This window comes from Dama dama, chromosome 29 (assembly GCF_033118175.1).
Source record: "Dama dama isolate Ldn47 chromosome 29, ASM3311817v1, whole genome shotgun sequence".
Classification (NCBI taxonomy): domain Eukaryota; kingdom Metazoa; phylum Chordata; class Mammalia; order Artiodactyla; family Cervidae; genus Dama; species Dama dama.
This window is the reverse complement of record NC_083709.1, coordinates 66,766,119-66,783,101: the sequence shown is the minus strand read 5'-3', so window position 1 is coordinate 66,783,101 and position 16,983 is coordinate 66,766,119. Positions and strand designations below refer to the sequence as shown.

General features: G+C 41.8%; 1 protein-coding gene across 2 annotated transcripts in view; it reads right to left on the bottom strand.

Annotated features, from left to right (window-relative positions):
• Nucleotides 1-461: 461 nt before the first annotated feature.
• The window catches only part of RECK (reversion inducing cysteine rich protein with kazal motifs), a 77,740-nt gene continuing 61,218 nt past the window's right edge, over nt 462-16,983 (bottom strand). For both annotated transcript variants that reach the window (XM_061132233.1, XM_061132234.1), the window contains 7 exons: nt 15,638-15,760; nt 13,336-13,507; nt 6,684-6,876; nt 5,178-5,388; nt 3,877-3,950; nt 2,888-3,043; nt 462-2,082 (listed from right to left, as the gene is read on the bottom strand). In XM_061132233.1, coding sequence (XP_060988216.1) covers nt 1,861-2,082; nt 2,888-3,043; nt 3,877-3,950; nt 5,178-5,388; nt 6,684-6,876; nt 13,336-13,507; nt 15,638-15,760 — 1,151 coding nt within the window. In that variant the 3' untranslated portion in view covers nt 462-1,860. The remainder of the gene's footprint in view (nt 2,083-2,887; nt 3,044-3,876; nt 3,951-5,177; nt 5,389-6,683; nt 6,877-13,335; nt 13,508-15,637; nt 15,761-16,983) is intronic.

Genomic DNA, 16,983 nt, shown 5'->3' with positions numbered 1-16,983 from the left:
TAGCCTCAGCTGACCGAGAACTTCTCGGGCCCTGATCAGCGGGCCCGCTGCCTCCACAGTGCAGTTCTCTCTGTTCTAGGATATACCACAGGGCTGAAATATAGGAATGAACCAGTGGGGAGAAGAACTGCCTAACCTACTCCTGCTCTTGGAGTGCCTGAAGCTCTCAGTCCTGAAGAAGCCGGGGCTGAACCAGTGGGGAAAAGAACTGCCTAATCTACTCCTGGTCTTGGAGTGCCTGAAGCTCTCAGTCCTGAAGAAGCCGGGGTCTTTGTCCTTGACCCTTCTGCCAAGAACATGCCAGGGTCTGTTCTGACCAGCTCTGTCCCCGCTGCTCTGTTTTCCCACTTTTGGAGTAATCACACTCCCATAACTTCTTATTCAGAGCAAAGGAGAAGGCTCACCAAAGAGTGACCAGTGGTTTCATTCTAAATGTGCACTTTGCTTAGAAATACACATAATCATATAAAATTATTTTATTAAAATAGAAAAGCTTTCCAGTACATTGCATTGAAGAGATTTATATAGAAAAAGCAATTGCAACAAACATGCTACATCAACACTGAGAAATTCTGAAAGCTTTAAGTGCCCACTTTTAAACAACATTTTGGTATAATAAGCATAACCCTATATCTTTCAGAGGGTACATATATTTAACACTGAGAAAAACACTTCATGTAAATCCTAAGTTTAGGTGCATATAAACAAGAAGTATTACACTGAATAGCTTATTTAAAACTGTGAAACACATTCAAAGTTTTCTTAGACAACATGCAAACATTTTAATACTTAGATTGACACTTTTAAATATATAAACCACACTTCTTTATAAATCTGTATCAAAAGAGAAAATCAGAACACTTACCTACATTGTGCATATCACAAAAAACAAATGTGTCTTCATGAACGGAAAGTACTGGGTTAACACACATGATTGTCATTTTACAAATATGGCTATTCACCTTCTTCATAATAAAATAGAAAAATCATGTACTATTTACATGAACTACTAATTATTTCACTTTTTGGCAATTACATAAGTAGCAGCAATTGGTTTAAAGGTTAATGTTTAAAAACTCTACATTTAACTTGGATGATACCAAAGGATATACATCTGTTAATATAAAAATGCATAATACAAGATGCTTTGATGCAATATAACTTCTCCCTTTCACAGAAGTCACAGACACACTTTAAGAACCACTGAGACTATCACTTAGGTACAATATATCATGTGAGTGCCATTTACTTAGCCTGCTTTTGCTTAACACATTAAATGGATTCTGAATTAGATTTCTATAAATTAAATCTGCCTGATGACTTACATGATAATTCCAAAGATGCCTTATCTTTTTCTCATACTCTAATAACAGTGGCTCTTCACTGTGACTCCTCACTTCTAGACAGAGTAGGGAATTATCTGTAAACAAACACACATGCACTACGGGCACCTTAATCCTGAAAGAACTCTGAAATGAAGTTTCTGTGATACGAAGTCCATAGTAAAAGTGAGCTGTCTTTCTAAAAAGTGATCATCTCATTTATCAATGATATAGAATTTGTTTTGGGGTGGGGGACCCATCTAATGAGCAAAACGTAAATTGTAAGGCAGTCAGTGATCCACCAGAAGGAAACATCCTCTTTTCCTTAGTATTTGGAAGAACATATTGTAACACTTGTAGAAATAAGGCAAAACCCTTACTAATACTGGTAATTAAGAAAACACTGTATGGTGAACAGAGGTTAGAGGTGACAAGTGCTTTGCCTTGGCCACTATTCAACTACAAACCAGCAGTCCTATATGTTTTTGCCAAAGTAAGAAAATTAGATCAAGGAATATTTTTCAGTTTTCACGGGCAGTCAGTTGTGTCTCCAGACTCTGTGGATGGTGAGGCCCAGGCTGAGGAGGAAGAGGCGGGGGTGATGCGGAGGCAGGGCCCTGGGGGCGGCTGAGGGCATGCTGCTGGAGACCTGTGCCTGGGAGATGACCAGGGCAGACAGAGGGACGTGGGCTGCCAGAGTGGGGCTGTCAGAGTTGATAAGAGATTCGATCTTCTCCGCTTCCTTATTGCAGGCCTCAATCTGGGAGAGGATAATCAGATCCTTTTAATATAAGTCACAGAACCCACGACAAAGGTCAAGTCAGACAAATTCCACATAAATCCCAACACACGGAATACGTCTTCTCTTTATCCTTTTTTTAGCAAAGTAGTATTCTAATAAAGTCTTAATTTATTACACACATAATAACAGCATCAATGGAAACCAAATTAAATAAAAAGCCATGACCCACACAGCCACTGCCCTTTCTTTCCCCACAATCCTGTTCACCTCTTAATTCACGCTTAGACATTATCTTTTCATGCTTAAACACAGTCACAGGGATTGGCCTCTCCACGGCCACCTACACATCAGGAGGAGAGGAAAGCACTGAGACAGAATGAGCTTCCTCACTGTGGCAGCTGAGAAACCACTGTATTCACTCCCATCACTGGGACCCTCCCTAGGTTGATGCTGAAACTTTCACCTCCTAAGTGAGGTTCACCTCTAGATTATGAGGAAGAAAACTCGGGGCCCAGATCAGATCCGTTCTGGTGGGCTCCTCCTCCCCAGGAGGAGCACAGCCCTTGGGAGACAGGAGTCCGCCTGGCCTTGTCACTGCGTGGCTGGTGTCTGTCCCTGCCCTCCCTGGGCCTCAACCGCCTCATCTGGAAGATGAGCAGATGCCTTCTGAGTCACAGCATCTCCACCCCCCGCCCCTGCATTCTGTCAGAAGCCACTCCCTGGGAGCAGCCCCGTCCTCAGAGCCTGTGCTCGCCTCCCTTCCGCCCTCCCCCACTCCCCGATTCAAAGCGACAGGATGGCTGCACAATCGCGCTGACCGCACCTGTAAAGCTTTTGGATAATGGTCCACAGGAACGATGAGGATCACAATTTCTGACTCAATGCTGAAGTACCCAAACACATCACACTGTGGGACAGACACATGCATGCGGATCTTCTGAAGTATTTCCAGAACTGTGATTGGCTTTTTGTTTGTAACCTAGAAAGAGAAAACTATTCTATTACCTGAACAAAGAATTCCCTACTACTGCCTAAGCTGTCTTGTTACCTTGCCTAAAACAAGAAGGCTCTTTTAATCCTAAGAGCGGGGCAGGGCCTTGCTGGATGAATTCTAAATATTCACAGAACCCATTCCAGTAGGTTTTTTCTGCTGCTGAGTTTTCTGGCTGACATGAACACTCTCACCAGGAGCACATTTTAAGGGACAGTTCTGAGTTGGATGCCATGGGAAAATAATTAAAGCCTTCCTGTAAAAATATAGCTGTTTTTCATTGAAATGGGTGCAATTTTTTTAAGGTAGTGGTAGGGTATTGGTTGCTACACTTCTGCAATCTCGTCTTCACAAGAGTGAGCAGCAAAAGTAATGGTACAAAAAAGGAAAAGGGGCAAAACCATCATGGGAAGATGGTCAATTCTGGACATACCCCCAGAGGAATGGGGACCACCTGAGGGTGGGCGACCCTGAAACTATCTAGGGGTCTACCAGCTGCTGGCTGCCTGGCTCTGGCTCCAGCCCTCACGTGGCTCACTGTGCCGGCAGGAGACCGTTTTTAAGCAAGCGCAGGCTCCCGGGTGGCAGAGCAAGGTCACTGCACAGCCAGGCTATACAGGGAAGGGGCACGGGGCGGGGGGCAGACGGCCTGAGCTCAAAGCCCAGTCCTCCTGGTTGGGGGCTACCGCACGGCCTTGGGCAAGATGTCCCTGTGCAAACTAGATTCTTCATCTGCGAACGGGATGACACATCTGTCTGTATGATTACTGACAAGTTTATTAACAAGCTTTCAAGAGCACAGGGCACAGAAAGCAACCTACCTTAGCAATAGTATCCAGTTTTTCTTTGTCAAACAAAACTCTTAACATGCCGGCACACAATGGACAACAGGCACCTGTATAACAGAAACCATTCTGTTTGTGTTCAGAATTAGAAATAAAGAAAATTCAAAATAGTTGGTGAAATTACCAGCCCCTCATTTTGTGCTGGGAAAGTTACCGAAGTCCTTCCTGATGACTGCGCTTTCAGGTATGTTCCCTGATCAACCTAGAGTCTAATGATCTATACATTTACCAAAAGCCTTCCTCCATTCCTGCTTTCCTCCTGTACCACTTCTCAGGTGGGGCAGCTGTGGCTTTATACAGCACAGGGCGAGCTGGCCTTTCCAGAGACACGGGGCCTAGACCCTGCCCTACCCAGAACTCACTGTGTGATCCCAGGCAAGTGTCTCCTGTCGGCAAAACACAGGAGCAAGTGTTTCAGAGATTCCATGGGTGTTTGATTCAAACTGAATTTTAAAAGTTATTGAAACTGTTAAAAAACAATAATAACATGTCAGACCATGGTCTCCAGGAGGAAGGAGGCTTTGTTCGCTCACGGCTGTGCCCCCAGCACCTAGACACCTATCTAGGACATAGTGGATGCTCAAGAAACATTTGCTGAGTTCCTGGACAGAGGAGTGAACTTGTCAGACTCCAGGTGATCTGTTCTGTGCAGACTTGGGATAAAGCCTCTTCTGCTACCTCTGCTTAACCACAGTATGAGACTGAAAGGTAAGCTGTTTGAAAACCGTTAACTGCTTATAAGAGCCTGTGTGAAACAAGACTTCTTGATTATATGCAACTGAAACAATTAAATTAGACACGAAAAAAAAAAAAAAGAAAGAAAAAAAAAATTAGACACGAAGGCCAGTCTGAGACAACAACTATCTTGTTTTTCTCAATTTAAAATGTTTGTGTTCATCAAAAATACTTCAATTGTTCATTAATGTCCAATTCTTTATTCATTAACGTTATAATAGGCAAACATCATGCCTTTGAACTAATAACCATAATTCCAGCAGCTAAATATTGCTGTTTATCTATTGGTGCTTGAGGTAAGACTGAAATAAGTTTTCCACATTGTTTTAAAACCACGAGACCAGATGATGTCTAAGACAGATCCACCACTTTTTAAGGTAGGCCCAGAGAAATGCATCAATCAGCATTGGGTGGAGTCAAGATTTCCTGAGAAGTTTAAACACACTTAAGTCAGCCTTATTCTTAGTGACTCACTCTCTGAAGACAGATAAGCAAACCTTCCCAACCCCGCCCCTGCCCCACCCCCAGCACCGCCAGCCTACCAGGTGGGATGATGGGTTTGCACTCGGCCGCTGAGAGTGAAGGACACTTCACGGCGGCACACTCAGCCACAGAACTGTACTCGGAGAGGACCCCGACAGCCTGGCAGGGCCCGTGGTAATCGACTGCCACCCGGTCCGAGTAGGCCGCACACACGCTGCTGTAGGTCTCCCCATTGTGCCCACATACGAGCTCCGGGGCCCTGCAGAAAGGCTGAGCACAAGAAAGCACACTTGGCGGTAAACTTCTATGGGCACTTTTCCTAACCAAGAATAGGTCTCCCTACTTTTAAGAAGCAGAAAAGACAGTATAAATTCTTGGACACTCTGAAAAGGCTGCTAAACAGGGCGTGGGGTTAGGGGCAACAGGACCGTCCCAAGACTGAATGAAGAGACCACTTTTCTCAGCCTCTCAGGGACCTGGGTGCTCATTCTCTGAGAACTGATATGAGATAAAAAGCCTCCCTTCCTCCCGACTTCCATTATTCCAGAAGAGCCTGTTAGAAGAAAACAAGACCAATCTCGATGCAAATTCAGAGGCCTTATCATTTCACACTGGTTCATGGGGTTGCAGAGTCAGACATGACTTAGCGACTGAACAACAATAGGATAGAGAGGGAAGAGAGGAGAGATGAGGGGAGCAGGCGGACTCTGCATCATGAAGAACATGTAAGAGACCCTGCAGCCAGGAAGAGGGTCCAACAAGAGGGAATTCAGAGTAAAGGTATCAGTGCACTTAGAACATAAGCTCTGAGGGAAAACAAGCCCAGGGAGATGAGCTGAAGGGACTTTCCTTCAGTGAAAACCAGGAAATGAGAAGCCAGCATGTCGGTGTCAGCCGGCTGTGGGCAGGGATTGCTGGTCCAAAGCTGGGCTTCTTCCAGGCAGACGGCCCAGCATACAGATCACTGGTGTGTATGGAATGTCTCAGTGGGGTTGTCCTCAGGGTTATTTTTTGACATGAATACCAATTTCACAACCCTCAAAGGCTAAAGTAAACTGATGTAAGACATTAAGTTTTAGAGAAGTTCTCAGTCAGTTTTCAGGACCTTGGGTGGAACTTCAGTGGAAAGAGTAGGGGGAAAGCTCTTCTCTGGGTTGTCTTCCCTCACATTCTTCCTGGGCTATTTTCTTTCTTTTTTATTATTTTTGTTTGTGCGGTTTTCTAACGAAACAGTTCTGGGCCCACAGAACTAGGGGAAGTGAAGATGCTGCTGACTCATGCCGGGGGTGCAAGGCTTTAAATTCTTTTCTAGTGGTTGGTGTCAAGAAGCCTCTCTTTTTGCTCTGTACACTAGAGGTGCACAGGCTCATGAGCAAGGGGGCCCTCCAGTGTCAGGAGGAAAAGCCAGCCTCGGATGTTCATTTTTGATAGAGGACTGAGTGCTCTAGATTTGACAGGATTCACAGAAGACCCTCAGTGGGGGTCTCACTGCTGATTCCCATGTGAAAGATCATAAGCTGATTTCATGCTCGGTGTACTTGGGCTTGTCAGGCCTACAGTGGTACCTGGCACGGGCCTTTGTATAAGAGGCTCTTCCCTCTCTGGTACAAAGTGCAGAGATTGCTGTGCTCCATGTGGTTTGTGTCACAAACAGGATCTCGGACCTGGTCACAGGTGAGCTGTCTTGGCAAACACTCATATTGGCTACACCCAAATTTATCAAATGTCGTCAGGCAGACTTGCGGTTTGGGTATGCATCTGAAAAACACAAATGCAGCACCATGAGTCCATGTTGTAAGAGACTGCAGTGGGGCTGGCAGGCAGTGGTGGGGCACGGCAGGCTGAAGAGAAAGTGAGAGAGCAACCAGAAACAGTCCCTGTGCCTGAGAGCTTATGGAGGCTGGGGAGTCGAGCATGCATGTAAAGCAGGCCACCGGGTGGAAAACCACACGCCAAATGCTCATGAGAATGAGTCATTCTGACTGGGGAGCCTGGAGAAAGCACACGGAGGAGGTGGAGCCAGGAGGATGAAGGCCTGCCAGTCAGAGGGAGTAGCAGACAAGCGCGTGATGCCCCAGACCGTGTGGTGCTGGGGGAGAGAGCAGGGCCCTGAGGGCAGACGCGAAGGGTGCTCGGGGTGGAAGAGGCCTGACACGAGACCACCAGACAGGTCAGGGTCCGGTGTTGGAGGCGTTCCTATCAATAATAGATGAAGCATTTTTCAGGGACTTAATTATCAGCTTGACTAATATGAGTCTATCTTAAGAGAAAACTCCACAGCATATGCTGAAAATTTCAAGCTTCTGTGTTTATAAGGCTGAGGACCTGATGCTGGCTGGTTGTGAATCACTGAGAGAATGCCACCCCATGAAGCTGGGTTTTCCTAGTAATACCCGGACCTGGCTTCATCCTCAATCTCTGAACTTCTGCAGAGGGGTTAGGGAGGATGGTTCTTTTCTTCTTTAGACTTTTTTGCCTCTCTCATTTCTATAAAGGGTATTTATAATTTTCTATAAGAAGATAGGACCTAAGAAAATGTTTAACTTTTACTGGGTATTTAAAATAATAGGACACACAAATATTCATCTATAACATAAAAGGAGAAGAATATATTAGCTAACATCATATAATTTCAAAGGAAATTACTTCTTTTTACATGAAATTACCACCACCATCACTACTACTACCTATGGCTACCTTTTTTGATGAGATTTAAAATTAGGATGTATGTAAAGACAAATTAAGAAAACATCCCAATTTACAAGCACATTTACAAAGAATAAAATATCCAGGAATAAATTTAACTAAGGAAAACTATAAGACACTGATAAAATAAACTGAAGACAACACAAACAGATGGAAGGATATACTATGCTCATGGATTAGAAGAACTATTGTTAAAAATGACAGTTACCCGAGGTAAGCTATAGATCCAATGCACTCCCTATCAAATACAAATAGCATTTTTCATAGAACTAGAACAAGTAATTATAAAACTTGTATGGAAACACAAAAGTCCCTGAATAGCCAAAACAATCTTGAGAAAGAACAGAGCCCTCCCTGATTTCAAACTATACTACAAAGCTATAGTCATCAAACTATATGGTACCAGCACAAAAACATACACATAGATCAATGAACAAAACAGAGAGTCCAGAAATAACCCCACATTTATACAGGCAATTAATCTATGACAAAGGAGGCAAGAATACATGATGGAGAAGAGATAGTCTGTTCAATAAATCGTGTTGGGAAAACTGGACAACTACATGTAAAAGAACCACACTGGACCACTTTCTCACACCATACACAAATATAAATTCAAAATGCATTGATGACTTAAATGTAAAACCTGAAACCATAACACTTCTAGAGAAAACACAGGCAGTATGCTCCCTGACATTAGTCTTGTTGACTACATCAAACTAAAAAGCTTTTGCATAGCAGAGAAAACCATCAACAAAATGAAAAGGCTGCCTACTGAATGGGAGAACATATTTGCAAAAGATATATGTGATAAGGGGTTAATATCCTAAATATGCAAAGAACTCAACATCAAAACAAACAAACAAAAAAACCCCTAACCCTAAACAACCCAATCAAACAATGGGCGGAGGATGTGAAGAGACATTTTCCCAAAGAAGACAAACAGATGGCTAATAGGAACAGGGAAAGATGCTCAATATTATTAGTAACCAGGGAAATGCAAATCAGAATCACAATGAGACATCACCTCACACCTGTCAGAATGACTATTACCCAAAAGACAACAAATAAGTCTTGATGAAGATGTGGAGAAAAGGAAACCCTTCTGTGTGCATGTGATGTATGCCACCCATGTGCACACACAGGACGGAATATTGCTCAGTTGTAGAAAAGAATGAATCTGGTTACAACATGGATGGACCTAGAGAGTGCTATGCTAAGATGAAATAAGACAAAAAGAGAAAGACAGATTTCAGTTATATGTGGACTATAAAAAGTGAAACAAATGAACAAACATAGTAAAAGAAACACAGTCATAGATACAGAGATCAAAAAGGTGATTGCCAGAGGGGAGGAGAGTGGGGAGAGGAGAGAAATTGTTGTGGAAGACCAAGAGGTACAAAATTCCAGTTGCACAATAAATGAATCATGGGTATGAAGTGTACAGCATGGAGAACAGAGTTGGTAATTATGTAATATCCTTCTACAGTGAAAGGTAGTAACTGAACTTACTTCAAAATGTACAGAAATATTGAATCACTATGTTTATACCAGGAACTAACACAGAGTTGTAGGTCAATTATACTTTAAAACAGACAAACTCATAGGAAAAGATCAGATATGTGGTTACCAGAGGCAAAAGGTGAGGGGAGGGAGACTTAGATGAACGTAGTCAGAACCAGACATGGAACAACAGACTGGTTCCAAATTGGGAAAGGAGTACGTCAAGGCTGTATATTGTCACCCTGCGTATTTAACTTAAATGCAGAGTCAGTCAGTCAGTCAATGCAGAGTACATCATGTGAAATGCTGGACTGTACAAATCACAAGCTGGAATCAAGACAGCTGGGAGAAATACCAATAACCTCAGGTATACAGATGAAATCACCCTTAGAGCAGAAAGTAAAGAGGAACTAAAGAGCCTCTTGATGAAAGTGAAAGAGGAGTGGAAAAAGTTGGCTTAAAACTCAACATTCAAAAAACAAAGATCATGGCAACTAGCCCCATCACTTCATGGAAAATAGATGGGGAAACAGTGGAAACAGTGAGAGAGTTTATTTTTTGGCTCCAAAATTACTGCAGATGGTGACTGCAGCCATGAAATTAAAAGACACTTACTCCTTGGAAGAAAAGCTATGACCAACCACAGCATATTAAGCAGAGACATTACTTTGCCATCAAAAGTCCATCTAGTCAAAGCTATGGTTTTCCCAGTAGTCATGTATGGATGTGGGATTTGGACCATAAAGAAAGCTAAGTGCTGAAGAATTGATGCTTTTGAACTGTGGTGTTGGAGAAGACTCTTGAGAGTCCCTTGGACTGAGAGGAGATCCAACCAGTCAATCCTAAAGGAAATCAGTCCTTAAAATTCATTGAAAGAACTGATGTGATGAAATGACTCATTGGAAAAGACCCTGATGCTGGGAAAGATTGAAGAGAGGAGGAGAAGGGGACAATAGAGGATGAGACGGTTGCATGGCATCACTGACTCAATGGACGTGAGTTTGAGCAAGCTCCGGGAGTTGGTGACAAATGGACAGGGAAGCCTGGTGTGCTGGCAGTCCATGGGGTGGCAAAGGGTTGGACACGACTGAGTGACTGAACTGAACTGAACTGAGTCAAAAGATAACAAACTTCTAGTTATAACATAGTGATGTAATGTACAACATGATAAATATGATTAACACTGCTGAGAGTTATATATGGAAGTTATTAAGAGACTAAATCCCAAGAGCTCTTAGCACAAAGAAGAAATTTTTTTTCAATTTCTTCAAGATGACAGATGCTCACCTAACTTACTGTGGTAGTTATTTCATGATGCATGTAAATCAAATCATTGTGCTGTACACCTTAAACTTATACAGGGCTACATGTCAAGTCTATCTCAAAAAAACTAGAAGAAAGAAACTGGAATGCATTAAGTCATAATTTTATAGAAATTTAAGACATTTGAAGAAAAATGAAAAAGAAGACTATTTAGAACTTCACTATCTACTAACATGAAGGAATGAGGACAAAGAATATCACGAGAAATTTGGTAATTTTGGAACGAAAAACATTACTAATTTGAATACACAGAAATAAGAGGATCAACAGGAAAGGCTGAGAATCAGGGAGGGGGCGACAAATTAAAATAAACACTATCGGGGCAGGGACTTGGTCTTGTTGACTACTGTCTTAGTGTTTAGAAAGATCAGTACAATAGTAGATACTTGATGAATGAATACGACTTCATTTATTTTCAAATTTCTATTTTTTAAACAACTATTGTTTGAACAGATAATACAAGCCCATGGAGAAAATGAAAAGACAAAATTGTATATACTGAAAAGTAAGTCTCCTGCCTATTCTCTGTATCCCAGCCACCTTCCCTGGAGGTAATCACTTATTACCAACTTCTTATTTATTCTTCCAGAGATATTTTATATAAGAACAAGCATTTATACATGCTGACTCAAAAAGCATGTGCACTTAAAATTTTGATATGCTTGACCAAACTGCCCTCCATAGAGCAGGTACCAATCTTTGCCCCAATCCTCTCTTGTATGGGAGTGCCTATTTCCCTATATTTCGTTATCAAACTTTTTTATCTTTACCAATCTGGTAGATGGAAAATGGTACACAACTGTAGTTTTAATTTATATTTCTCTTAATATGAGAGAGGTGAAGCTTTGTGGTAGATTGGCTAGAGCGCATTCATCAAATTCATTTAATTTTCTTCCTGGGCATACAATCTAGATTACATTTCCCAGCCTCCCTGGAAGTGTCGGCCAAATGAATAAGTTCTAGACAATGGAATGTGGCTAGAAGTAGAGATGAATTTTAACTTGGCCTATAAAAGCTTTTCAGGAGCAACCTCCATCATCTCCCTTCTCTTATTTGCCTGACAGAGGAGGACTAGAGGCTGTAGGAGCTGGCTGAGTTGCTAGATGGAAAGATCCTAAGTTTCTGAATCACATGTGGAAGGCCACCTGCTGACCACCCAAATGGACTGTATTTGAACTTCCACTATGTATATTTGGGGGTTTGTATACAGTAGCTAGAGTTAGTCCCCCCAACTAATAAGAGCATCTTTTTAAGTGTTTAAGAAGCATTTGTATTTCTTTTTCTATGTTTATGTCCTTGGTCCATTTTCCACTGGTTATAGATCTTTGCCTATTTTTATTAATATATTAAGTTGTTCATCTTTTTCATATTGACTTGTAGGGATTCTTTATATTATCAGAGATTGTACTGAAACCCCTTTTTCTTAAGATTTCTCTTAGTTTGTCATTTGTTACCATGCAGAAAAACTTCATTTTCATGTAGTCGTATTTTTCAAACTGTTCTTTAATATTGATTTTGTATTATACCCAGCCAGGCCTTCCCATTTTTGAGATTTGTGGTTTTATTATAAAAGCAAGTCAATCTTATTCAGAAAGGTTACCAAATAGAAGGAAGCAAACAGATAAACAGATACCAAAACAACCCTCAATTCTATGTCCCAACACAACTGTATTATCCTTTTGACTTATTTCTTTATCATGTTTTCTTACGCATAACACCCTATCTTCTTTGCAGAACAACCCTTTGGGCTTAGTTTTCATGATGTAAACTTTGCTAGACAGGGACCAGTTCTCTTTGCTAAAAGAGAATTTAAATTTGTTAAAATAAATTCAACACAAGAAAAAACTTTTCCTTCCCTCCCTTCATACTGCACAAAGGTTTTTGGGATAGAGAAGCAATTGCTTATTCTCCACAAAACCTTCAAAAGGCAAGGACTGTGGTGCTGGGACGTGTCTTACTCAGCTCTCTGAGGCAGTCCGTGAAAACTTCAATTCCAGAAGCTTGAAACCTAAGAGAATCAGCAGTACCCTTAACCTGCGACCACCACAAGCAGAAATCCATCATTAAGGTGACGTCAACTGCACTCTGAGCTCCTGAGGAAACCACAGAGAGAGGAGTCCCTAAACAAATAACTTCATAAAATACTGCAAGTGCACTTTCAGAGATTTCTCACGTTCGATCCCTACAGTGGAGGTGGGTTTTAAGTAGACTATTTTCTATTACTACCAGGCATCAGTAGCTAATAATAAGAATGCATCCACTTCTCTTGTCTTAGCTGCTGTTTCTCCTTGCCTCACACTTTGTTTCTGTCTTACAGAACTGGTCTAGCTTCCGGCATACACCATGGTCTCTCATTAGCTGCCACGAGCTTTGCTCTGGTTAGTCACTCCGCCTTCATGAACACCACTTTTCCTCCACCGTAAACCTTGCTGGCAGTCTCCTCGTTTTCCCAGCTAACTACCACATGCCCCAGAGGCTTTCCCAGGTTCCTCTGAGCTGTGTCAACTGCTTGACCTCTGGGCCCCCAATCACAGCATATTACCAAGCAGCTTTACCTGGATCTTTCCCTCGAGACTCTAACTTCTCAGGGGAGAGAGAATCTTAATTCATCTTTGAATTTTTACTGTCTGGTATAGAGTAAGTGGCGACCTTCAGTTGAAAAAGACAAGGAGGCATTTGACTTACCTTTGGTTTTTTGGGCAGGGATTAGGAGTACATGGATCCTTTGAGATGCATGATCCAAACTCAAACTGATGGTCCTGGAGGCCCACACAGCGAGCAATGCAGGCGCTGGGGTAAGTGCGTCCATTCTGCCCACAAACGGGTACAAATTGATCTGCACAGTTGCAGGGCAGACCTGGAGGGGAAGAGCACCTCAGCGATTGCTCTTGTATGGCCCCTTCCTCTGTTTCCTAATTAAGGTTAAACCACTGACAAGCAGCCAGAGGTCTCAGGTTAACACAGAATTTAACACTAGGTTGGGGGGTGGGGAGAGGGGAGGGGCTGTATGGAGCGGGGGGGAAATCCTCCCATCTCAGTGTTTTTAAAGGTGGCAAGGTTCTGAAAAGCCATTTGTTTGCACAACTTTTGTTTGTTCCATTTATTGCCTGCTAACTGAGGGCTTCCAGATCTTGATCCCAGGGATAGAGATCCTTGCAAACTAAACTACGGGTAGGAAAGGTAAAGAATGTTTCTCCCAATCTGATATATAAAATCTGGAATTTAGAGGTTTGATTCTGGTTTAGGGGATTTCCAGAATGTTCAAGGATAATACCAAAAAACAAGACAAAGAATGAAGGTTGTAAATGCCTCACATAGATTCTTTCCCCCTCCTTAGGGAGGGGGAAGAACAAGAAGTTAGTAACTTGGGAAGTTATTGTAACTTAAAGCTTAAGAATTTTTATGAACATCTCCTTCTGAGTCCTGTGTGGACTGGGGCCCTATCTGAGTCCCCCCAGTTGTGTATACTTTGTGGCCAGTAAAATCTCCTTAGAGTCTGCTAGCTAAATTGTCTTTTTTTTTTTTTTTTTGGTCTGTGCCGCATGCTTTATGGGATTTTAGTTCCTCGACCAGGGATAGAACCCAGGCCCTCGACAGTGAAAGTGTGGAGTACTAACCACTGGACAACCAGGGAACTCCCATTAAATAGTCATTAATGTAACTCATCCCAGGACATGAGGGGCTACAGGGAGAAAGGGTCCTGCTAGTCGTAAACTTCAACTTCTAAAAACACTGTGATGTAAGTCAATAAGGAAAAGTCTGCCTTGTAAATCTTTAGTTCATTTCTCATCCCACATCATTTTTCGGTTTCTCTAGGCAGAATGAATTGTCCTCACCACAGCACAGCAGATAAAGGATAAAAATAAAGGACAACAACAACAAGACAAGAACGCAGCAAACCCTGGTGCTCATTAGGGTGGATAGAGGATGGGTTGGAGCTGGTCCTGCCTCTACTTCCCCATCAGTCTGCGTTCACTTCTTGTTTCTGATCTCCCTTTTATTTCCAATGTGCTGGAGATACAAGGTTGGTAAACCCTATTCTGTTCTCTTCCTACCCTATTCCATGTGTAATACCAACTCAGAGTCAAGCTGCTGCTGCAGCAGCAAGAAATGGTTTAAGGGCAACTACCTAACTCTTTTTTGCCCAGAACCAGATTTGGGGAAAAAGTAGATACCAGTGAATACTGGCAACTATGCTGTTGCTGTTGACAATTGGAGTTTCTTCTCAAGAAAAGAGCATCTCATCTCACTAACCTTGTTACTTACTGTGGTTGATGTGAGCGTAATACCAGCAGCATAAAGCCTAGGAAAGTCAAGAAAGTAGTATTCTTGATTGACTGTTCATAAAAATTAAGTTTCAAAATTACAATAATTTCCCAAGTTATTTCCCTGTTTTTCCCCCTCTCTAAGGAGATATGAATGGAAGGACTCTATGTAAGGTGTTTACAACCTCTGTCTTTGTCTTGCTATTGTTATCACTCTTCAACATTCCAGAAAACTCCCAGACTTGACATATCTAAATTATAGATTTTATATCTAGATTGGGAGAAATATTCTTTACTTTTTCTTCCAGTAGCTTTGTTTATAGGGGTCCCTGCCTATATGAATCCAGTAAGCCAAGGTAGGACAAGGAAGAACATGGTTTAAAAAAAACAAACACAGAAGCAAATTTACAAAATACATGGATACTTTAAACTATAATGGTAGGGGAAATGGGTATTTCAGCAGGTAGAAAAATTCCATTTAACTAAAACTATACCAATCACTGGCCCTGCTCTTTTTGACTTATGGAATTTCAAAAGGACCTTAAGAAACCACTTACTTTAATGCCTTCAATTTATAGAGGAGGAAGCAATCCAGAGAGCAAAGTACCCTGCTCTCAGATTATGTATTTACTTTACTGTGCACATTTGCAGTTAACGAGATGCTGCCTTCAAAGGAGAATGGGTACAGAGGATGAGGAAAGCTGCTAGATGACCACGGTTACCTGTGAAGGTACGACGGTCATCTTCTGAGCTGTGCTCACTGAGACACAAGCGGGTAGAACACACCAAATTGCCAGCAAAACAAGAACAGATATTGCAGTCGACATTAAAGGAAGTTCCATGACCTGAGAAAAAGGGAAATAAAATGCTGATCTGTGTCATGAATTTATAAATATATCACAAATAAAAAATTACATAGTTTAAAAAGTTTTAAAATAGAAATTCTTGAAAGATGACTTCTGAATATATAAACTAGGGAATTAAACTTGTAATATTGGTATTTTCATATTGACCTCCCACCATATCCCCTCCAAACCCCTAATATGCTCATCTCACTAGACTGCTACAAATTCTCGCCTATCTTATCATGTAAAGCGTGACTTCAATTCCTCATCCCAGGTTCTTTTGTACAGAAAAGGTATTTACTCAGTGAAAGTTTATGGAAAGAATGAGTTTATCTTCTGATGTTTTCTGTGATTCAAGGTACCTATGTTACATTTTAGCTAATTAGAATATGGACTAAGCAATGAATACCTGACTCACTGGTATAAGCAGAAATTTGAAAGCTCTTTTTAGTCAAAAGTACTCTTCTTAAAGTAAGATCTCACACAGAAGAGTAGAACAAGAGGCATATAAAAGCTGAACTACTCTAGTTGATGGGTAAGGGGATGGATGTAGAGGTAGCAGAATGAGCAGGTGGGGTGGGGAACACATTCTCAAAAGTGGTATTTTTTTTTCCACAGTTTTTGAGGTTATATATTGATATGAAGAGTTACTATGGGCTATAAGCAAAAGATGGTTTAAGGAAGCAATGAGAAAGCAAGACCCTCAGACTTTTAGAGAAGGTGATCAAATGGGGAGGCACTCTTAATGTGCTCTCTCCCAACCCCTAACCAACAGTGCAGGTCCCATCCCTTTGCTTTCCATGATGTCAACCTCTGGGTTTTACTTCTGGGAAAGGGGCAAAGCAGAGACAGACTGTTGAGAAATGGGTGGGAAGGAGCAGACCTGTGCCCTTGCCTATGGAGGGTAAGGGCGTTGTTGTCAAATAGGCCTAGGACTGAATTCTGCTTTGATCATTTACTAGTTGGGTGACCTCTCTAAGCATCAGCTTCCTTACATAGTACCTGTATTAAACACCTGGGAGGATTTAATGAGATAACACAGGCCAAGACTTAGTACAGTATTGGCACACAGTTAAGAGTTCAGTAAGTGTTAGTTACTATCAGCTGTTAGTAGTCCGTTCTTGATGAGGCTTCTAAGAGAGTTCCTTAGAAGTCCTTGTGTTCCATAGAGTTTGAAAAATACTTTCCTAGAATATCTGATTTGTAGACTTTTACTCCCTGGT